This window comes from Vitis riparia, chromosome 13 (genome assembly GCF_004353265.1).
Source record: "Vitis riparia cultivar Riparia Gloire de Montpellier isolate 1030 chromosome 13, EGFV_Vit.rip_1.0, whole genome shotgun sequence".
Lineage (NCBI taxonomy): Eukaryota > Viridiplantae > Streptophyta > Magnoliopsida > Vitales > Vitaceae > Vitis > Vitis riparia.
In genome coordinates this window covers 23,468,740-23,487,702 of record NC_048443.1, presented here as the reverse complement: position 1 = coordinate 23,487,702, position 18,963 = coordinate 23,468,740, and the positions used below count along the sequence as shown (strand labels likewise).

The 18,963-nt window shown below is 33.7% G+C and overlaps 1 protein-coding gene across 3 annotated transcripts; it reads left to right on the top strand.

Moving 5' to 3' along the window:
• The first annotated feature begins 5,849 nt into the window (after window positions 1-5,849).
• LOC117927599 (homeobox-leucine zipper protein REVOLUTA-like) lies at window positions 5,850-18,556 on the top strand. Of its 3 annotated transcripts, none has more exons than XM_034847198.1 (18): window positions 5,852-6,577; window positions 7,061-7,220; window positions 8,020-8,105; window positions 8,219-8,309; window positions 8,480-8,575; window positions 9,237-9,350; window positions 9,468-9,551; window positions 10,242-10,397; window positions 10,465-10,539; window positions 13,223-13,329; window positions 13,552-13,735; window positions 14,478-14,663; window positions 14,843-14,926; window positions 15,315-15,449; window positions 16,207-16,529; window positions 17,099-17,204; window positions 17,627-17,776; window positions 17,931-18,556. In XM_034847198.1, the coding sequence occupies exons 1-18, from the start codon at window positions 6,336-6,338 to the stop codon at window positions 18,075-18,077; spliced, it is 2,526 nt and encodes an 841-aa protein (XP_034703089.1). In that variant the 5' UTR covers window positions 5,852-6,335; the 3' UTR covers window positions 18,078-18,556. The 3 variants fall into 3 exon arrangements, with proteins under 3 accessions (XP_034703090.1, XP_034703089.1, XP_034703091.1); XM_034847200.1 differs by lacking the exon at window positions 5,852-6,577 and adding an exon at window positions 6,620-6,708; XM_034847199.1 differs by lacking the exon at window positions 17,627-17,776 and having other exon boundaries at window positions 5,850-6,577.
• The last annotated feature ends 407 nt before the right edge of the window (window positions 18,557-18,963 follow it).

Below are 18,963 nucleotides of genomic sequence, written 5' to 3'. Positions count from 1 at the left end.
TGACAAATAACTAATTAGATTAAGGAAATCCCTCAAGGGAAGGGAAATGTGGTAAATCAGGTGTTTTAAAACTTTTTCCAAAGCAATTAATCGATAACAAAAATAAAGAAAAATTTAGATGTAAGACGATAACAAAGTAAAAAGATAAAGAAAAGATATATGCAAACTTTTTTATGGTGATTTGACAAGTCGCCTACTGACCGAACTTCTCTGTTATATCAAAATATTTAAGCCTGATATGTAGTAGCTTTAGCTAAGAAAGATCAAAGAAAAAGTTGTTACGACTTTTGTAGTGTTCCGGGTATCATCCTCAATAATTGGCTTATGGGATTTGTCAATATTAGGGTGAATGAATTGATTTTGTTTGAATCATAAAGTGGAAAACGATATGTGAATAATATGAAACTAAGTAAAATAAAATAAATTAATAACAAAATGAATATTGATTTTAAATTCGATTGATTCAAGTTTGGAGATTTTCACAATCCAACTTAGGGTATAGAAATTAGAGAAAATAAGGGTCTTTTAAGTAATATGATCTTAGGGTTTTGGGATCCTTGGGCATTCGCGATCAACTTGAATTCTGTAACTCAAAATTGTATATGAAGCCTAATTTTTCATTTTTTAAAATAGATTATTAAAACCATCAAATGAATGAGATTGATTATTGGTTTAAGAATTGACTTTTTAACATTTTCTATTCCTCGTAGCTTTGTTTAAGGGCAAATAATGATAGGAAAAACGAGGATAACTAATGATCAAGAGTTACCAATAATCACTAGTATCGGGTAATAACTTACTGTATCATTCCCTAAACTAACTCACAACAATATGATAAAAAAAAATTTGATAAATTGTTACCCAACCAATAATTAATCACATTGTTATAACAATTTACCCATTGTTCTTATAAGTTTCCTAACCCTTAGGTTTTCATACTTTAAGCCCTAAGTTGACTTCTTAACCTCTCATGAGAGTGATGTCACATTTATAATCCATAATAGGGTAAAAATCCATAATCTAAATAAAAATAAACTAAAAACAATATATTTAATAAAAAATAAAAGAAAACAAACTAAAGTTCTCATCTTCTTCCACCTTCAATGTCAAACTCTCCGAAAAAAAAGATCCAAGATCTCTAAACCCTAGAACTAAGAGAGTTTATATAATATCGTCAATAACTCAACATGTGACACACTCTCATTGGCCACTTATTACAAAATAATTATCTAAAAGTGATTAAAAATAATAATAAAAATGGTGATTTTTAGTCGTGTGGGGTCCACTTAGGGTGGATGGAGTGCCTTAAATGTAATTCCTGAGATAGAGGAGACGAAACATCAAAGTGACAGTAGGTGAATTCAAAATATGGCAATTTCAAATTGGATTTCGAATTTATAAGTTGGATTTCGAATTCATAAGTTGAATTTCGAAATGGTCTTGTAACTTTATGCAATAGTCTTCAAATGACCATAACTTTTTAATTTCAACTCCGATTTGCACACCGTTTAAAGTGTTGGACTTTTGACTTCTCGAGCTTTGAAAATATATATGGTATGTATAAAATGGACTCCATAAAATACTCCAAATTTTTCCTCAAAGTCAAAGCATATGTTGCCACCAGATTTTGAGATCTAGTGAGTTTAAGATAAAGGACTTAGGTATAACGAAGCAGATACTTGGGAATATTAGAAAAGTACTATGGGATATGTGTTCACTTTTAGTATTGCTGCTATTAGTTAGATTTCTCAGTTGTAGAAGATTGTTGCTTTATCTATATAAATATATATAAAATAAAATTAAAAAAAAATCATTAAACTTATCGAACTAACTTATCATTGATGTATTGTCTCATCGAGATCCGATCCTATAATAATAATAGAATATCTATAATTATATATATATTATTATATATTTTATAATACACAATTGGTAATATATGATTACTATATTGTATCATAAATGATTTTATTTATAAATAGAAATAGGAGTGATCTCAAACTGTTAATCAATCGAGTAATAGGATGAATACGTCGAATATTTGGTGAAGACATGAAATAAATAAAAAAAGGAAGTTGTAGTAAAAAGAAGTGGTATTGGGGGCATTTGACATTTGGAATGATATTAACTCCTATTTATTCATTATCTATGTCACGCCAGATGTTCTATGGATACAAGCTATTTAATGCCCCAAACTCTTATTTTTTTGATTCTGGACCGCGAGAGTTATTTGTTTTGATCTCTATCTTTCTACCCGTAATAGGTATTGGTATTTACCCGGATTTCGTTCTCTCATTATCAGTTGACAAGGTTGAAGCTATTCTATCAAATTTTTTTTATAGATAGACTAAAACAAAGTATGTGACTATGACAAAAGCTAGCACAGAGATGATTTGGTTACAAAGTTTGTTGGTAGAGTTAAGATTCACATAGGTGATGAATGTTTTGCATATTGATAGCCAAAAATGCAATAGATTTGGCAAAGAATTCAACATTTCATTCAAATACTAAACATATACCACTTCGTTATCACTTCATTAGGTCTTTACTTGAAGATAGGGTGTTAACACTTATGAAGATACAAGGTAACATGAATTCAACTGACATGTTGACCAAAACAGTGATAATAAAGAGACTAGAGTTGTGTGTAGTTTTAGTGGGTATAGGGTGAGGACAAGTTATTTGAGTGCATTATACCATTAATCATTGAAACAGAGTATTTATTTGTATTTTAATCTTCAAATGGCAGATTATTGGATTGTAAAGCATAAATCGGTTTTGTTGTGCTTTGTGCGCCAAAAGTCAAGCTAACCGTTGTGATGAATGGCAAATTTGCTCTCATTATATATTTAACCTTATTGTGTTTTTTAAGGTTTTTTTTAGAGAGCGCGATTGTGATTGAGAAGGTTTTTTTTAGAGTTTAACATTGTAATTTTTTTTCCTTCTTTTGATTAATGAATTGTTGAGTATTTGTGCACTCTGTGAATGTATAGATCACATTACTTGTCAAACCATATTAAAAATTTTGTATTTTTCTTTATCTTTTGCTCATGTGTATGCATGGTTTTAGTTAACACTTGATATCTAGTTAACTTAGTTTGATCCTATTATTAACAAATATAAAGATCAAATCTACAAAATGGTTGTAAGTTTTTTATTGAATAGAGCTTAAAACCAAAATTAATAATGGTATTTAATCAATTTAAGAAATTTCGAAAAAAAAAATATAAGTTCCAAAAGTCTTTGAAATTCAATTTGATCTTGAATACCTTGGATCCTAGATTCTAGATTTTACAATGCTTTCTCCAAATATTAGACATTGGATTGAAAAACTCTGTAGCATATTTTATTTTATTTTGTTTATAACATTAAATATTTTAGGAATTCTTTATCAATATTTTATTTATGTTCATTTAAATTGTGGTTTCATTAAATCTATCAAATGATTAATCCTCTTAATATAAAAAAATTGAACACATTAGTATTGATCCAAGAAAACAATCACTTGAAATATTACAAAGTTATGATAACCATATCTTTGGTGTCTCTTGGCCAAAATTATCATATATTTAAACTTTAGTAATTTAATTACAAGAGAGATTTGCAGTCAATAGCTCATAGTCCAAATATTTTATAAACTAAGTCCCTTTTTTTTTTTTTTCAAAAACTACAATACGTCCATTGAAAAAAATGTTATTTTATTTTATTTTTTATTACGAGATATCTTTTCATAATGGATTCTCTTCAATAGTTAAGCTATTTCAAAAGATCTAACTTTGATACCAAATGAAGAGTTTTGTTAAGTAATCGTAAGTAATCACAAGAGGTGCAGTGAATTAGATGATAGTCTATTTTAAATTTTTTTAGATAAAGAAACTAATGTGTTGAAATTAAAAAGAGTAAAAGAAGAGAGGATGCAAACAAGATGATTTATTACGGTTTGACAACCCAAATATGTCAACGCCCTCTAACTCATCCCCAAGCCTTAAGGTATTTCACTTTTCAATTAGGAGTCTCCTTAATTCTCTTTTTGTGAAGGTTACAATCAATGAATAATACAAGAAACCCTTTCAAAAGAGTAGTGGGCAAGTTAATGCTCAAGTTTGGGTGCTTTAAAAGAAGGTTAGCAAATGTAAGTTAAAAACATTCTTGAAGTTGTTAAAAATACTCTTAATAGAGTTGTAAAGTGTTGGGTCTATGTTAAATATATGTAAGGTATAGCATTTGTAGCTGTGAAGTCAAACACTCATTGGACCCAAGCTCTCTAGAAGAGGTCAACCATGTTGTCCATTAGGTTGACTAATGGCAGACAATTTTTTCTTTCATGATTTTCTTTGTTTATCTTGAAATAGGGAAAGAAGTTGACCATAGGTGAATCACATGTGTTGTACCAACACCTTTGCTAATCTTTGGGCTTTATTTGAGAACTTTTGATACCTTCAAATCCCTTGAACTTTGAACCATTTTTTTTTAAGACTTAAACTAACTTTTAAATTAAAAGGTCTCAATTTAATCTCTTGACTTCTTATAAACTTTAAAGTTGATTATATATATATATATATATGTTTTCTGAAGCTTGTTTTTAAAAACCGTTTTTTTAAACTTAAAAATAGTTTTTTAAAATAAGTTTCAGAAAACATGGTTAAAAACTATGAAATAACTCTTATTTGTTCTCTAAAAATTGTTTTCTATTTCATTTTATTTTTAAATATTATTTTCAAATAACAATGGTCAAACAATGTTAAAAATATTTAAAAACGATTTTCCATTTTTAAAAACAGAAAATTGTTTTTAAATCACACTACTAAATAAGCTCTTATATTCAAAATAATTTTCTATTACTTAGATAGGGTCTTTATCATCAATATATACTACATTTTTATTTAATTTACAATCATAAAACTTAAAAAAAAAAATCTAACTAGATTTTCGTTTACATCTTCAAGTTTTCTTGCTAAAAATCGGCTCTTCTTTAATTATATTTTGTTTTGTTAATTTTTTTTTTCTTTAGAGATGCACTCAAATTTTGATATATGAAATGACATAACCATTTTTGGTCTATGCACTTAAATAATAAAATCATTAATTTTTTCAACCTTTACTTTGTTATCATCAAAATTAGTTGGCTTAGCAAAAAAAAGGGTATGCTAAATTCATACTCCTTTAAAGGGTATTGTGATTTTGAGGTGATGGGATACAATAAAAAAAATACCAATAATCAACCAAATACAAAAAAAAGGGGGAAAGGGGTAAAAGAGTAAAAGTGACATGTAATGAGCAATTTGTACGTGTAAAGGAAGCTGAAAAATTCATGAAAATACTTTTAAAAAACATGTGGATAAAATATTTTTGATTTTGTCAGAAATTACACATAGCGGAATTGAGTGGGGGTAGAATAGGGGAATTGTTTGGACAGTAATAGCAGGTTTTTCTTTTGTATTTAAAATGATGAAGAAAACAAAAAATGTGAGACCCACCCTTCCAAACGGCCCCTAGAGATATAATAAATAATAGTATTATTGTAACCACTCGCAGAGATATTGTTCCTATACGGCTAAATAAACAAACACCTATTATGGGCCAAATAAATCCCAGATTAATAATCAATTTTGATATTATTTATAACGAGTTACACCCGATCATGTAAATATTTTTCGGTTCTAACCTAAAAAAAGCTTCCCAAATGTAGATTAAGAGGAGCCCATATGTGTATATATATTATGAGAGAATAGAGATATCATAATTATTTAAATATGATAATTATTTAAAATATATATATATATATATATATATATAAATAAAGGAAGGAGTATTCAACAAATTCAGAAATACAAATACAATAAATCCATGGAAGCGAAAAATCCGGTGGAAGTCAGAAGGAGCTGATTCTACAGAGACCGCTCTCACTCGTCCTTCACACTTCATAGTTGTTCAACCCCAAATCTTAATGGCCGATCAGAGTATCAGTTGTTGAGCTGTCTCCTCATCTAAACCCTCGCCTTCATTTACTTCGTTATCTGGTCTCCCTCTTCTTTCTCTCTCTCTCTCTGGTCTCTGTTGTTTTCGTTTCTCTTGAAAAAGGCTCACAATGTTGGAAGCCAAATCATGGAAGCTGAAGAGGAGGAAAACCAGGTGCTTTTGACAACACTGGGGGCGTTTCTCGCAGCAGATAAAACAAAGCAAAACAGATGTGTTTTCGAATATTTTTGTTTTGGTTCAGTCTGCTTCTGCTTTCGTCACTTTACGTTTTGACCTAATCGGACCCTAGACGGACTCTCCAAAGCTCGAGAGGGGGGAGGCTTGTTGGTTGTTGAGGTTGAGGTTGGGGCTACGCGATGGAGGAGTTGGCGGCGACGGTTGGAGCTCAGGGTGAGAGCAGCGGGGGCGGCGCGGGGGGAGGCGGCGGCGGCGATGGAAAGTATGTGCGTTACACTGCGGAGCAGGTGGAGGCGCTGGAGAGGGTGTACGCGGAGTGTCCGAAGCCCAGCTCCACTCGCCGGCAGCAGCTGATCCGGGAGTGCCCGATTCTTTCCAACATTGAGTCAAAGCAGATCAAAGTCTGGTTTCAGAACCGCAGGTTAGGGGGTTTGGGTTGGGAATGGTGGATCAGTTGTGCTATTTTCTTGAAATTTGTTGTTTGTTGTGATTCGCTTGCACGAGAACAACGGCTTCCTTACAGTGGTTTCTTTATGTTCTTGGAATTGCATGGTGATTTTCAATGGTGCTGCTGTCGTTACCTGCTTTCAAGTTTGAATTTTTAATGCTAAAAAAGTTATTTTGATTTGGTCAAGTACAGAAAGGGCGAGATAAGAAAGAGAAAGAAGATGAAGATAATTTTATAATACTTTCCATGCTTTTTCTATCATTTTGAAGACACCATTCCTGAAAATTTGCTTGTTTTCAAGTGAGAATCAATCTTTTAGAGTCGGGGCTTAAGCTCATTAGACAGCAAATTGGTTTCCAGGTTGTACTAAGTTGATTCTGAGGATGCAATTCAGAGTTCTGTTGTTGAGTAGAAAGGCATATCTCATTTTATTAACATTTTTCCTTTTTCTTGCAGGTGCCGGGAGAAGCAGAAGAAAGAGGCTGTCCAACTTCAGTCTGTGAACAAGAAACTGAATTCAATGAATAAGCTGTTGATGGAGGAAAATGAACGGCTTCAAAAACAGGTGTCACAGCTAGTATATGAGAATGGATACATGAAGCAACAATTGCAAAATGTATGGCCAATCTATTGCAAGCTGTTCCATGTGACTTTGTTTCTTGTGATTTTGTTCCCTTCTGCTTTATTTTTATTTTGGTTAACTTATTGAGAACTTTTGTTGCTAGAACTTATTCAAGATATGATTGCTATGCTTAAAAAGTAGATGCACTTGGATGCATCTTATATTTGATTTTGTCTGGTTCTTTGCATCATTGCAGTTTGTACGCTATCCATTGTGATTTATGTTATGGAAGGGGACAATCTCGATTTAAAAGGGTGTTATCTCTCCATACCTCAATGGGGTCCCCCTTTCTATCATGTTTCTTACAACAATTTTTAACAGTTTTAATGTGTTTTTATGTAGAGAAGTTGTCCATATTATGGCTTCCTGATATCTTTACAATTTTATTGAGAAAATTTTCCTTTTCTGTTTTGAGAGATACTAAGCCTTGTTATTTTAGGAGATATTAAGACTTCATTTGGATATTTGAAAGTACTAAGGAACAAGAAAAGGAACCTTACATTCTTTTCTTTGATTTTCTATGGAAGATATGAAGGAAAATGTATTGAAAATTATTTACAAAGTTGACACATTTTCAAATTGTCATTATCCATATAAAAGTGGAATTAAATGGAGAGTGATTGAAGAAAATTTTTTATTGATCTCAAACTTATTTTTTTATTTTTACCTCACGCTTTCCATGATCCATACAGAACCTAAGCATACTTCTGCAACTAAGATGGATGGTAATAAACTAATTTGCTAATTCAGAGGCTTTATCACATTTTTTTGCTTATTGTCGATTTCTATGCAGGTAACTGCAACAACTACTGATACAAGATGTGATTCTTTGGTTGCTACTCCTCAACATTCTTCAAGAACTGGAAATAATCCTATTGGGTAATGTTAACCATCAGCAATATGGACCTCTGTAGAACTCCACTTTTGATGTAGGTTTGCTATCATTTTTTCAATTGCAGCTGCTGATGCACTTAATCCTTTATGTTCTACAGGCTCCTCTCAATAGCTGAGGAGGCCATGGGGGAGTTCCTTTCAAAGGCTAAGGGAACTGCTGTTGATTGGGTCCAGATTCCTGGGATGAAGGTATTTTTTTATATTATCTTCATATATTTATATCTATACATGTGTGGTGTGCAAGTGTGTTGCATCACATTGATTCAAACTTTAGGTTTTACTTATCAAATGTATGTTTTTCATTATCCTTGTAGAGCTGACTCATTTACATCTTGTGCTTGTTTCTCTTTTGAGTCCAGCCTGGTCCGGATTCGGTCGGGACTGTTGCCATTTCCCATAGTTGCAATGGAGTGGCAGCACGAGCCTGCAGTCTTGTATCTTTAGAACCTACAGAGGTAACCACTGGTATTATCAGAGTAGATTCCATAATCTTCCATAAAATTGAGAACAACCACTTTCTAAAATTTTAGATGAATAAAACATATTTTCATGGGATTACTTATAATTTATTTCATCAACTATGCATGTCCAAACGATAATTGGAAGACACTTATGCTATGTTTGGTTCTAGGAAAGTATTGAGGAAAGAAAATAAATACTAGGAAAAATAATTTTCTTATGTTTAGTTTTATTATGGAAAAAGCGACAGAAAATAAAATAAAACTAAAATTAGTTAAAAAGTTATGCATTTTTAAATTATTTAATCTTTGTATAAAAGAGTTAAAATAAGTGAAATGAGTTTGAACTAACACATAAAAATAATTTATTCACTTCAAATATATTTTTTATTTTCCTTTACTTTTTCATCCTTCTACTTTTTTTTTTTCTCTCATTTTTCGCTCAAATTTTCCAAGAATCAAACATAGCCTTAAGAAATATGTCTAGTAAAAAATTGAAAGGAGTTGCTATTCCATTGCTTGTGGTGTTCCGGTTGTCCATCTTACTTTTTTTTTAATAAGCAAAATGAATATATTGATAATGACAAAAAGCAGTTTTCCATTTTATTTGTTTGTTATATGCTTGAAAACTGATCTTTTGGTTTTCTTTCTTTGATAGATAATGGAGATCCTCAAAGACCGACAATCTTGGTTCAGAGATTGTCGGAAACTGGAAGTCTTCGCCAAGTTTCCAGCGGGAAATGGGGGAATACTTGAACTGATATACATGCAAGTGAGCAGAAGTGGTTGAATGTTGTTACTTTATTTTCTTGCTTCTGGGTTTACAGCAGCATAGTATGGAGGTTTAACCTTTTGATTTCCTTAATAAAGCACTAATATTTTCTTTCAGGTTTATGCTCCAACTACACTGGCTCCTGCACGTGATTTCTGGACTCTAAGATATACTTCAAGTTTAGAAGATGGCAGCCTTGTGGTAATTGCAGTTGCAGTTTACTTGTTTGCTATTTTTTCATTTGTTATTTTTTGAAATAATGAACTTTGGAGCAATGATTTAATGTGGTAAATGTTCTTTGACTTCTTTCCATTGATCATCTGGTGCTTTTTACATAGATCTCTTATGAAAATGACATATTTTGAGTGTTCCTGCTGTCATACACGAATTTAAGATATTTGGTGATCATGTTTGAATGTCATATTTTCCAACCAAAAACAATCACAGCAGTACCTGTAATTGTTAGATCTATTTATTATTTTATCACAGGAATTGTTAGACTTATGGAATTTTCCCCTTTGCTACTAGTCATATTGATTCAATCTTTAAGGATGTGTTTAATTATCAACTTTGAGTGTAATTTATCAAAAAAAAATTATCAACTTTGAGTGTTGAGTCACATGTATTTTGAAGTAGAACCCATCTTCTGGCACTTATGCAATGCCAATTGATATGCAGTGATACCTGAACCTTTGTCTATCAGTCAGTACCTTTGGTTTGCTAGCCATCAGAACTTATATTTTTTGAGTTCTTATTGAAGTGATAACTTGAATGAATATGCTAATAGTCTAGTTGGCTGTATACTTCTAACTGAATTTTTAAGAAAATTTTATCAGGGTATAGTTGAACTTAATCTAATTTGCTTTTTATACTTGATGTCAATATCTCAAGGTATGTGAGAGATCAATGTCTGGGTCTGGTGCTGGCCCAAATCCCTCTACCGCTTCACAATTTGTCAGAGCCAAGATGCTGCCCAGTGGCTATTTGATTCGGCCCTGTGAGGGGGGAGGTTCAATCATTCACATTGTTGATCACCTAGATCTTGAGGTTTGGTTTCTAGCAGTTATCTTTTAAGACATTCTTTGCTATAGACTTATTTTCACAATCCTTGTAGGCATGGAGTGTACCTGAGGTGCTGCAACCACTTTACAAGTCTTCCAAACTTGTGGCACAGAAGATGACAGTTGCTGTAAGTGGCCAATTGTTTTGAATCCTGAAAGCATGTAGATTATTTTATCTTATAATTGTTGATGGAAACATTATGGTGGATAGTTTCTTGAAAGAATACCCATGAATGTTAAGGATGGCCATGACCAATTGCATTCAAAGTGTTAAGATTGCCTCTCTCTCATCTGCTGCCCCATTCCAAATACTAACATGATAGATAACCTTAAACTTTTGACATATAGCTTCTGAAAGGACTACAAAAGAGAAAATCTGGCGGAATGGTGCTGTAAATTTTCCAGAAATTCATGTTTTATTGTTCTTACTTTTTTGTTAATTTTATGCTAGATCGAAGATATAGCATGCAAAGTGAACACTTCCAGTTGTTGAGCCAGTGGGCTTTATGACTTCCATGCTCTTTCTTATTGATGTTTTTTGAGTTATCAAGCACAGATTTTGATGAATAATATTCAACTTTTTTTATGCTCTTCCACAGCAAAACTCTTACAGATTCTAGTTTCTGTATTTCCTTCCAATTCTTTTCATTGTCCTAGTTAATATTTTTATGGGGAATTTGGAGTCTCAGCATTTGTTGCATCTTTATAAATCTGTGTTGGGGTACAATGGATTGGAAATCAACATTTCTATGTTTTTAAATATGTTTTAAAAATAACTTTTATATATAGTGCTTTATTTTTAATCATTCTCTATATTTGTATAATTATTTTTTAAAACAACCCTTAGAAAGCAAGTGAAAACAACTAAAAGTTAAAACACCATGTTTTCTATTTTTAAGGAGAGAAAATAGTTTTCTATTTTCTAGTTGCCAAACGTGTTTTCTTGTTTTGGAAAATATAAAATTGTTTTAAAAAATAATCACCAAACAAGCCCTAAATCTTCTTTTTATGAGTTTTTTTGGAATAGGCTAGAGTGTACATACAATGATCATTCATTTGGCATGATAGGTTTTATTGATTGACTTAGTTCTAAGTGAGGAGAGGGAGCTGGTTTTTTTTTGTGTTTTCTCTTCTCTTTGCTTGTCTGTTGGTGCCTATTGTGTACATCATATGTACTTTGGTGTGCCCTTTCCTTAGGCCCTATTAATATATATCCAATTTTTGCCTCTAAAAAAAATCATGGTGCTCCTCTCTCAAAATGTTAGGTGTACCTCACTCAGCTGTTGTCGTGGTCCCACTTTAATTTAGATACTGGTCCATCCATTGTGCTTAAAGTCTCTGCATGCCCCAAAACAATCTTTTATCTTGTTGTTGCTTTGTTACTATTTCTTTGTTTAAAATTCTGATTTAAAAATTTCATTTCTTCTTCCTATCAAAAAAAATAAAAAATGAAATTCCATTTCTTCTTAATTTCAGCTAAGGCTTAATCTCTACCTTTTACAATATTGTTTTAGGACACATTTTTCATTTTTGGTGAATCCTTTCTCCCTCCTCTCTCCAAGATCAGTCCTTTTTGACAGGACATTCTCAGCTACTTTTGAATAGTTGGTTGATCATATCACTCTTAGTATGGCTGAAATCTTCAGTCACATTCCTTAACACCAATCTCTCCTAGGTGAACACTGAAAGAGCACTGGCTCACAAACATATAAAGAAAATTTACCCATTGGGCATATCACTGTGTCAGCTTCTTTAAAAAAAAGTTATGGATAAAAAAGAGATTGAATAATTGAATCCTCATGCACTAAAATTTGGGTCACAGGCAGTCTATGGTTCTTCAAGCTCCTCCTCTTGATAATTCTACTAAAATAATGTATTGGCCAAAAATTGAAGCTATTTTTGATAGGCAAGAACAAAAAGAAAAAAAAATTATCAAAACAACCCTGTCATAGCTGTCTTCAGGGACTACCCATGCCATCAGTAAAATCTAAGAAAGAACGTGTCCTAGTTGCTGTCAGTTCTGCTTTCCAAACACATGGAGAGACCACAAAACTCTTTTTTTTCTTAGCTTAATTGCCAAAAAATTGCCCCTAGAGATCCTTCCATTGTGCTCCCTCCATGGGCACCAACCTGATCCCATGTAGGCAACATATATGTCACACATACTAATCAAAAAAAAAAAAGAACATATATTTCACATGTATTACCCATGCATACACTTTGCCCCTGAGGCTTAACTGAAGTGGCAAGGGGTTGGGGCCTCTTTGTGTTAGGGCCAACTGTTAAACATAAGACAAAGTACCCTGGCCCTAGACACTCACAAATGAAGGTAGAATTAAATGTTCATGATAATCTTTGATGTGGAATTCCTTTTTGAGTTTTATTTTAAGTGACATAGTAACAAAGGATAGATGAACAGACAAGCATTCCCTGGGACTAAGCCTGAGCTTTGATGTGTCATATAGGCATTATTTTTTCTCTTTTCCATCTTAAGAGGTAAATTGGTTGGAGAAAAATTCTCTATTTATTTAAAACAAAGGTTTTATGGCAACTTCCCCCAAATCATATCATTCTCTTTTACTAAACTGGGTGGGAAGTTAAGGTTAATGTTAATTGAAGTAAGAGGAGGATGGAATTACTGTCTGAAATCCAAGATGTAGTTTCTGAAACTGGTTTACTGTTTCCTGTATTGGCATGTGGCATCATGTGCTTAATTTCAACTTAGAATTGCTTATGAATTATGATATAGTTATATCCTTCTCAAAATTAAGGCATTCTTCTTTAGAACTAAAGTCAGCATTTTCTGTGAAGGCTCTGCACCATATTAGGCAAATAGCTCAGGAAACAAGTGGAGATGTAACACATACTTTGGGCAAGCAGCCTGCTGTTCTGCGAGCTTTTAGACAAAAATTGAGCAGGTGAGTTCTATAATATTTTGTTCTTCTGTTTCTCCTCTCATGATACATATAGTTGTGTAGTACATTAATACACCTATCTCTATAGTATATATGTTGACATACTGACACCATGTGGTTGGCATTAAGGTTTTTGAATTGAGAATGCATTTGTAGAAATCATGGCACTAGAATATCTTGGAAATTGAATTTTTTGTTTTCCAATCTTTTCCTTGATTTCTGTAGAGGATTCAATGATGCTATCAATGGATTTAATGATGATGGCTGGTCACTGATGCAAATCGATGGTGCTGAAGATTTAATAATATCTGTAAACTCAGCCAAGAACTTGAGCACCATTTCAAATTCGACAGCTGCTCTTTCCTTGCCTGGAGGAATTCTCTGTGTGAAGGCTGCCATGCTACTCCAGGTGAGTTGCAGGATGATCCCTTTAAAGTTATTATGACATCTATTATTGGATGGTATTGTATTCCTGTTTATTGGTGAATGCTTGCTAACTTTGTTAGGCATTTCTAGATAAGTTACTTTTCCTGGAAAGTTGACCTTGACATGGGAAGGAAATATAAGTATTGTATTTTTAGTTTATGAAACTTAATAACTCATGTTGATGTCTGGATGAATAGCATTCTCCAAGGAAATCTGCCAGCTCAAAATTGAGGAATTACAATGATCTTTTGGGAGCTTTTTCTCTAATTGGTCCTAGTAAAATACGTTATTGGCATTACTTCTTCTGCTTCACTAATTGAACTGTCTGTCAAAGGAAGTTTGAAATTGAAACCTTGTTGAGTTTTGATTTTTTAGCAAAACATGAGTTCTGTTTTTTTTTTAGATATTAGCAAAACATTTTATCCTGCCCCTTACCATCTAGCGTTGTTTGATAACATAAGGAATATCAGTGCACATTGCTTTGCTTTATGAACCAAACATAGCTTAATAGATTGACAGCATTTAAGATTCTCTTTTGGCTAGACTCCTGTGATTATAGCAACATTCTATCCATACTAGAAGTAAGTGATTGTGTTGATGTCAAGCTTCGATGAGTATTCTGATGAAATCTGAGAATAAATTTTGTTGGTTTACAGATTAAATGTAGAGCAATATCAACTCTTTTAACTGTATGATGATCAGATGTTTTATGATCCCTTTGCTAGAATGTTTCCCCTTCACTGATGGTTCGATTCCTGAGGGAGCACCGTTCTGAGTGGGCTGATTTCAGTGTTGATGCATATGCCGCTGCATCATTGAGAGGTGACACGTTTGCTTTGCCCGGATTGAGCCCCTCCCAGTTTTCTGGCAACCAAACTACCATGTCTCTTGGCATCACAGCTGAAAATGAGGTCTGTTCATTATTAGAATTTTAGGTCTCTCTGTCTGGTCAATCAATGAAGATACAGTAGATGGAATTTACTATTTCATGATTTGGCTTTCATCATATAGCCCTAGCTATGATTCTATTTTACTTCGTTACTATGTATTTTGTAATTATTTGGACTGTAATTATTGTTTTGCATCCCAGATACTAGAAATAATTCAACTTGAAGGCCATGCTCTCAGCCAAGAAGAGGCTTCTGTTATGTGGAGGAACATTCATCTTTTACAGGTGTTCTCTTCAGCGTCTCTCGGTGATTATAGTTGAGAAAATTGTATGCATGCTTTTCCTTGAATATTGCCTGTTATACATGCGTGTGCTTACACACACAACGCTCCTTTCACATTTGAGAATTGCTCCAGTTTGACTTAGAATCATAAATTGCCATGAAATAATGGCCCACACAGGTTAACCTGCCATGCTTAGTACATCTTCATAAAAGAATTTGATTTTCCAAAGTTGAAAAAACATCTGGAAAAATCAAATTTGTTGAAAATGTTATACTCTGCTCAGCCACTCTATTTTTGCTGGCAAAAAGGTCCCTTACATTTTGGTGTGTGTGTTATGACTTGCAGAATTTTGACATAGTGGATGTGATATGTTTGCAAATAACTTGCAGATTTGTAATGGAGTGGATGATAATGCTGGGGAAGCCTGCTCAGAACTAGTTTTTTCTCCAATTGATGAAATGTTTCCAGATGATGCTCCGATTCTGTCCTCTGGGTTTCGGATCTTGGAGTTGGATTCAAAAACAGTTGAGTTAACATGTGCTCCTCTTGAACTATTTTTCCATGGCAAATGTTGTTATCTAGTACTTCATTAGATGTTTATTTCAGAAGATGGTGACTGTACAGTTTATCAAATTGTTACTATATGTTGCCCTGGTAATTTGAAATTTTGCTTCGTTATTTCAATGTATTCTCATGTTGAGGTTCTTTTATCAGAATAATAAAGAAATGGGGATGGTGCTCTCAGATATGCTTGGTATTTTTGTCAAGTTGGACAATGCTTATGCTGAAAGAAGCATTAGTATTGCCTTGTCCTTTCTGTCACTGGTCGTACTACTTTTTTAACTACTTCTCATTGTTGAACAGTCTTGCAAAAGAGCATCTTCTTTCTAGGACTGCCAAAATCTTGTGATTAGCCTGTTGGAGTCATGTTTATGAGGATATAAGTGAATGCATATCCATGTCTATGTGAGTTTAAGAGTGTTAAAGCAGATGGATGAAAAAGGACAACTGAAAGTATCTTTTTTGCCTTCCTTTTGAGACGCTCTTGAGCTTGCTGATACTAAATGAAACTTAGACTAACTCTGCTTGTCAAGAGTGTCTGCTTTGAGTACATTAGTCATCTTATCATCTAGGCAGAGCTTGTAAATGGGATGACTTGTCTCAGTACAAGTTATGGGTTTAAATGATTTCAAACATTAAGATTCTATGGTGTTATATATGTTTCAACTGTTAGGTAAGTGTATTCTTTAAGTTATTATTTCTAACAGTTTCTTTTTACAGTGTGACAGACAAGATATGTTGGCTGCAAAACGAATGATGAATCTAGCATCCAATCTTGAAGTACGCTCATCCGACGCTACTGGATGCACAGCTTCATCTAGTGATTCTCGCTCAGTGTTGATTATTGCCTTCCAGTTTCTTTTTGAGAGCCATCTTCAGGGAAATGTGGTGACTATGGCTCGACAGTACGCCCGCAATGTGATTTCCTCTGTTCAGAGGGTTGCTATGGCAATAACCCCATCTGGATTGCATGGGAGGCCAAAGTCAACCTCAGGCTCTCCTGAAGCTCTCACCCTTGCTCGTTGGATCTGCCAAAGCTATAGGCAAGTTGAATGCAGTGCATGTTGGAAATGTGGAAATGAAACTTCATGAACTTGGATTACTACCCCTTTCAGTGATCAAAAACCTTAGTCATTCAAATGATAATTTCTTCCTAACTAGGAAAAATATCTATACCTAGTTGTTTTTGCATATGAGAAAACAAACCTAATAATAGTATAATAAGCTCTTAGAGTTTTAGTATTGTGGGAACCTTTGTATACTCAGTCCTTTCTCAAATAACTTGCACATCATCCCTTAACGATAGAAGATATACAAATTTCATTTGAAGATTCTACTGCCAATACATATGAGGATTCTACTGCTGATACATGTGTGGATTTTTAGTTGTATATAAATGTCAATTTTTTTTCCTGATATGGTCCAGTCCTAACTATGTAGTATCTCATATGTACATATAATGCTCATAATATGGAACATGTCCTACTGTGTTCAATGGCTTGTCCTAAAGCATAAACCATTTTGAAACTAATTTCCATCATCTTCATAGAAACAAAAGTTTCAACAATGGTTGAGAAACTAAGGTTAACATGTTTTTTCCTTTCTTTTTCAGTTTCCATTTAGGAGATCAATTGCTAAAGTCTAATTACCATGGTGGAGACTCGGTGTTGAAACAGCTCTGGCATCATCAGGATGCCATATTATGCTGCTCATTGAAGGTACGTGTCTATGACGGTGACCCTTTTTTACCCATGTTCAACTGATCCACTAGGTTGCCTGTGAAAGACAATGGTTTATGAGTGAAACAATTCTTTGAGATTTATAGGCAATAAAACATATCTGTCAATCTGGCAAGGAAAAAAAACTGGAAAAGAAAAGCATGCCATGGATTAGGTGTGCATCTTATTTCACCTAGAAACATTATACATCTTTGAACTCACGACATCCATATATTTTGGTTTGTATGAATTGGAAATGCTGTAAAGCTGGCTATATCTCACACCTGTTTTTTATATTTGATATACATGTATTGATCATATCATTGGCAAAGTTTCAAGGAGATATTTGAACAATGGATAAATTAAACAATCTGAAACAAATTAAGGAGATAGGGTTTAATGGTTGTCTGGCTGGTTGGCAGTTGCACCCGGTTTTCATATTTGCCAACCAAGCAGGGCTTGACATGCTGGAGACTACACTGGTAGCTTTGCAGGATGTTTCACTGGACAAGATATTTGATGAGGCTGGTCGGAAGGCATTATGTAATGTCGTTCCCCAGGTTATGCAGCAGGTAATTTTGGTTGGTAAATAATACTGATAACCGGATAACTTGACATTTGTCGCTTTCAGTTATTATTTTAGGCAATGTCCTCTTGTATCAAGAAAAAGACTAATTGATTTAAGGGAGGATAAACCAGAGGTGTTAATGAATGTTCATGTTGCAGGGTTTTGCTTTAGTACCAGCTGGAATTGGTATGTCAACCATGGGGCGTCATGTTTCATTCGAGCAAGCCATTGCTTGGAAGGTCCTTACTGAAGAAAATACCGTTCACTGCCTCGCCTTTGCCTTCATTAACTGGTCTTTTGTGTAGATAGATATCTTTTGATATCTTTTGTATAAATTAGACAAAAGAAGGAAACTGTTCCCCTGTTTTGCAATTAGTTTTTCTCCATGCACCAAATGCTTTTAGGCTTGAGAGAGTTTACCAGCAGTTCCATCAACAGACGCCAAGTTTGATTTGATCATTCTCCGGCCCTATTTGTTTTTTGGCAGAAAGGGAAACAGCTGTGCAGCCTAGCGTTTAGAATCAATTGCTTACGGTTAAGGTAGTAACTTAACTGGAAGCATCAAACCTTTTTACCTTGTTTGAATTGGCTGTTCAAAAGGGACAAGGCTTCTGTTTTAAGTTTTAGAAGAGTAGCGCACAGACAAACTCCAGAAAGAAAGCACATGGATTGTTTAGATGATTCTTAATGAAGCGTTTTTGCTTTGACAAGGAGTGTACCACAAAATAAAGACGGTGTTGCTTCTCTCGAAAGTCTTTTTTAGCTTATGTGAAAAGCATTTATATCTTTCATGTAACTTGGCTATGAAAAAGATAAGGCCTTGGATGATAAGCCTGCTCGATTAAGGACATTATGGAGCAATTTTGCCATGAAAATCAATCATTTCACAAAAGGAAGGACTTCTGAGGAGACTACCATCAGTTCCGAAAGGTTTTGTACTAAAAAGGATACTTGAACAAAAGGGAAAATTTTAGCAGCCATAAATGTCAGCCTACAGGTGGTAACCAATTGAAAATATGGTTCACCAGGGTCAACAGATCATTGATGGCTTATACGTACCCACTGATCAATTTTGGAGGGCTATCATTCCATCTTAAATAGCAACGTAAAATCATTAACACTGATCGAGACCAAAATATTTATATTTTCTAGCAGCAACCAAGAGTTTTACCCTTTCCCCTGCAGAGGGTA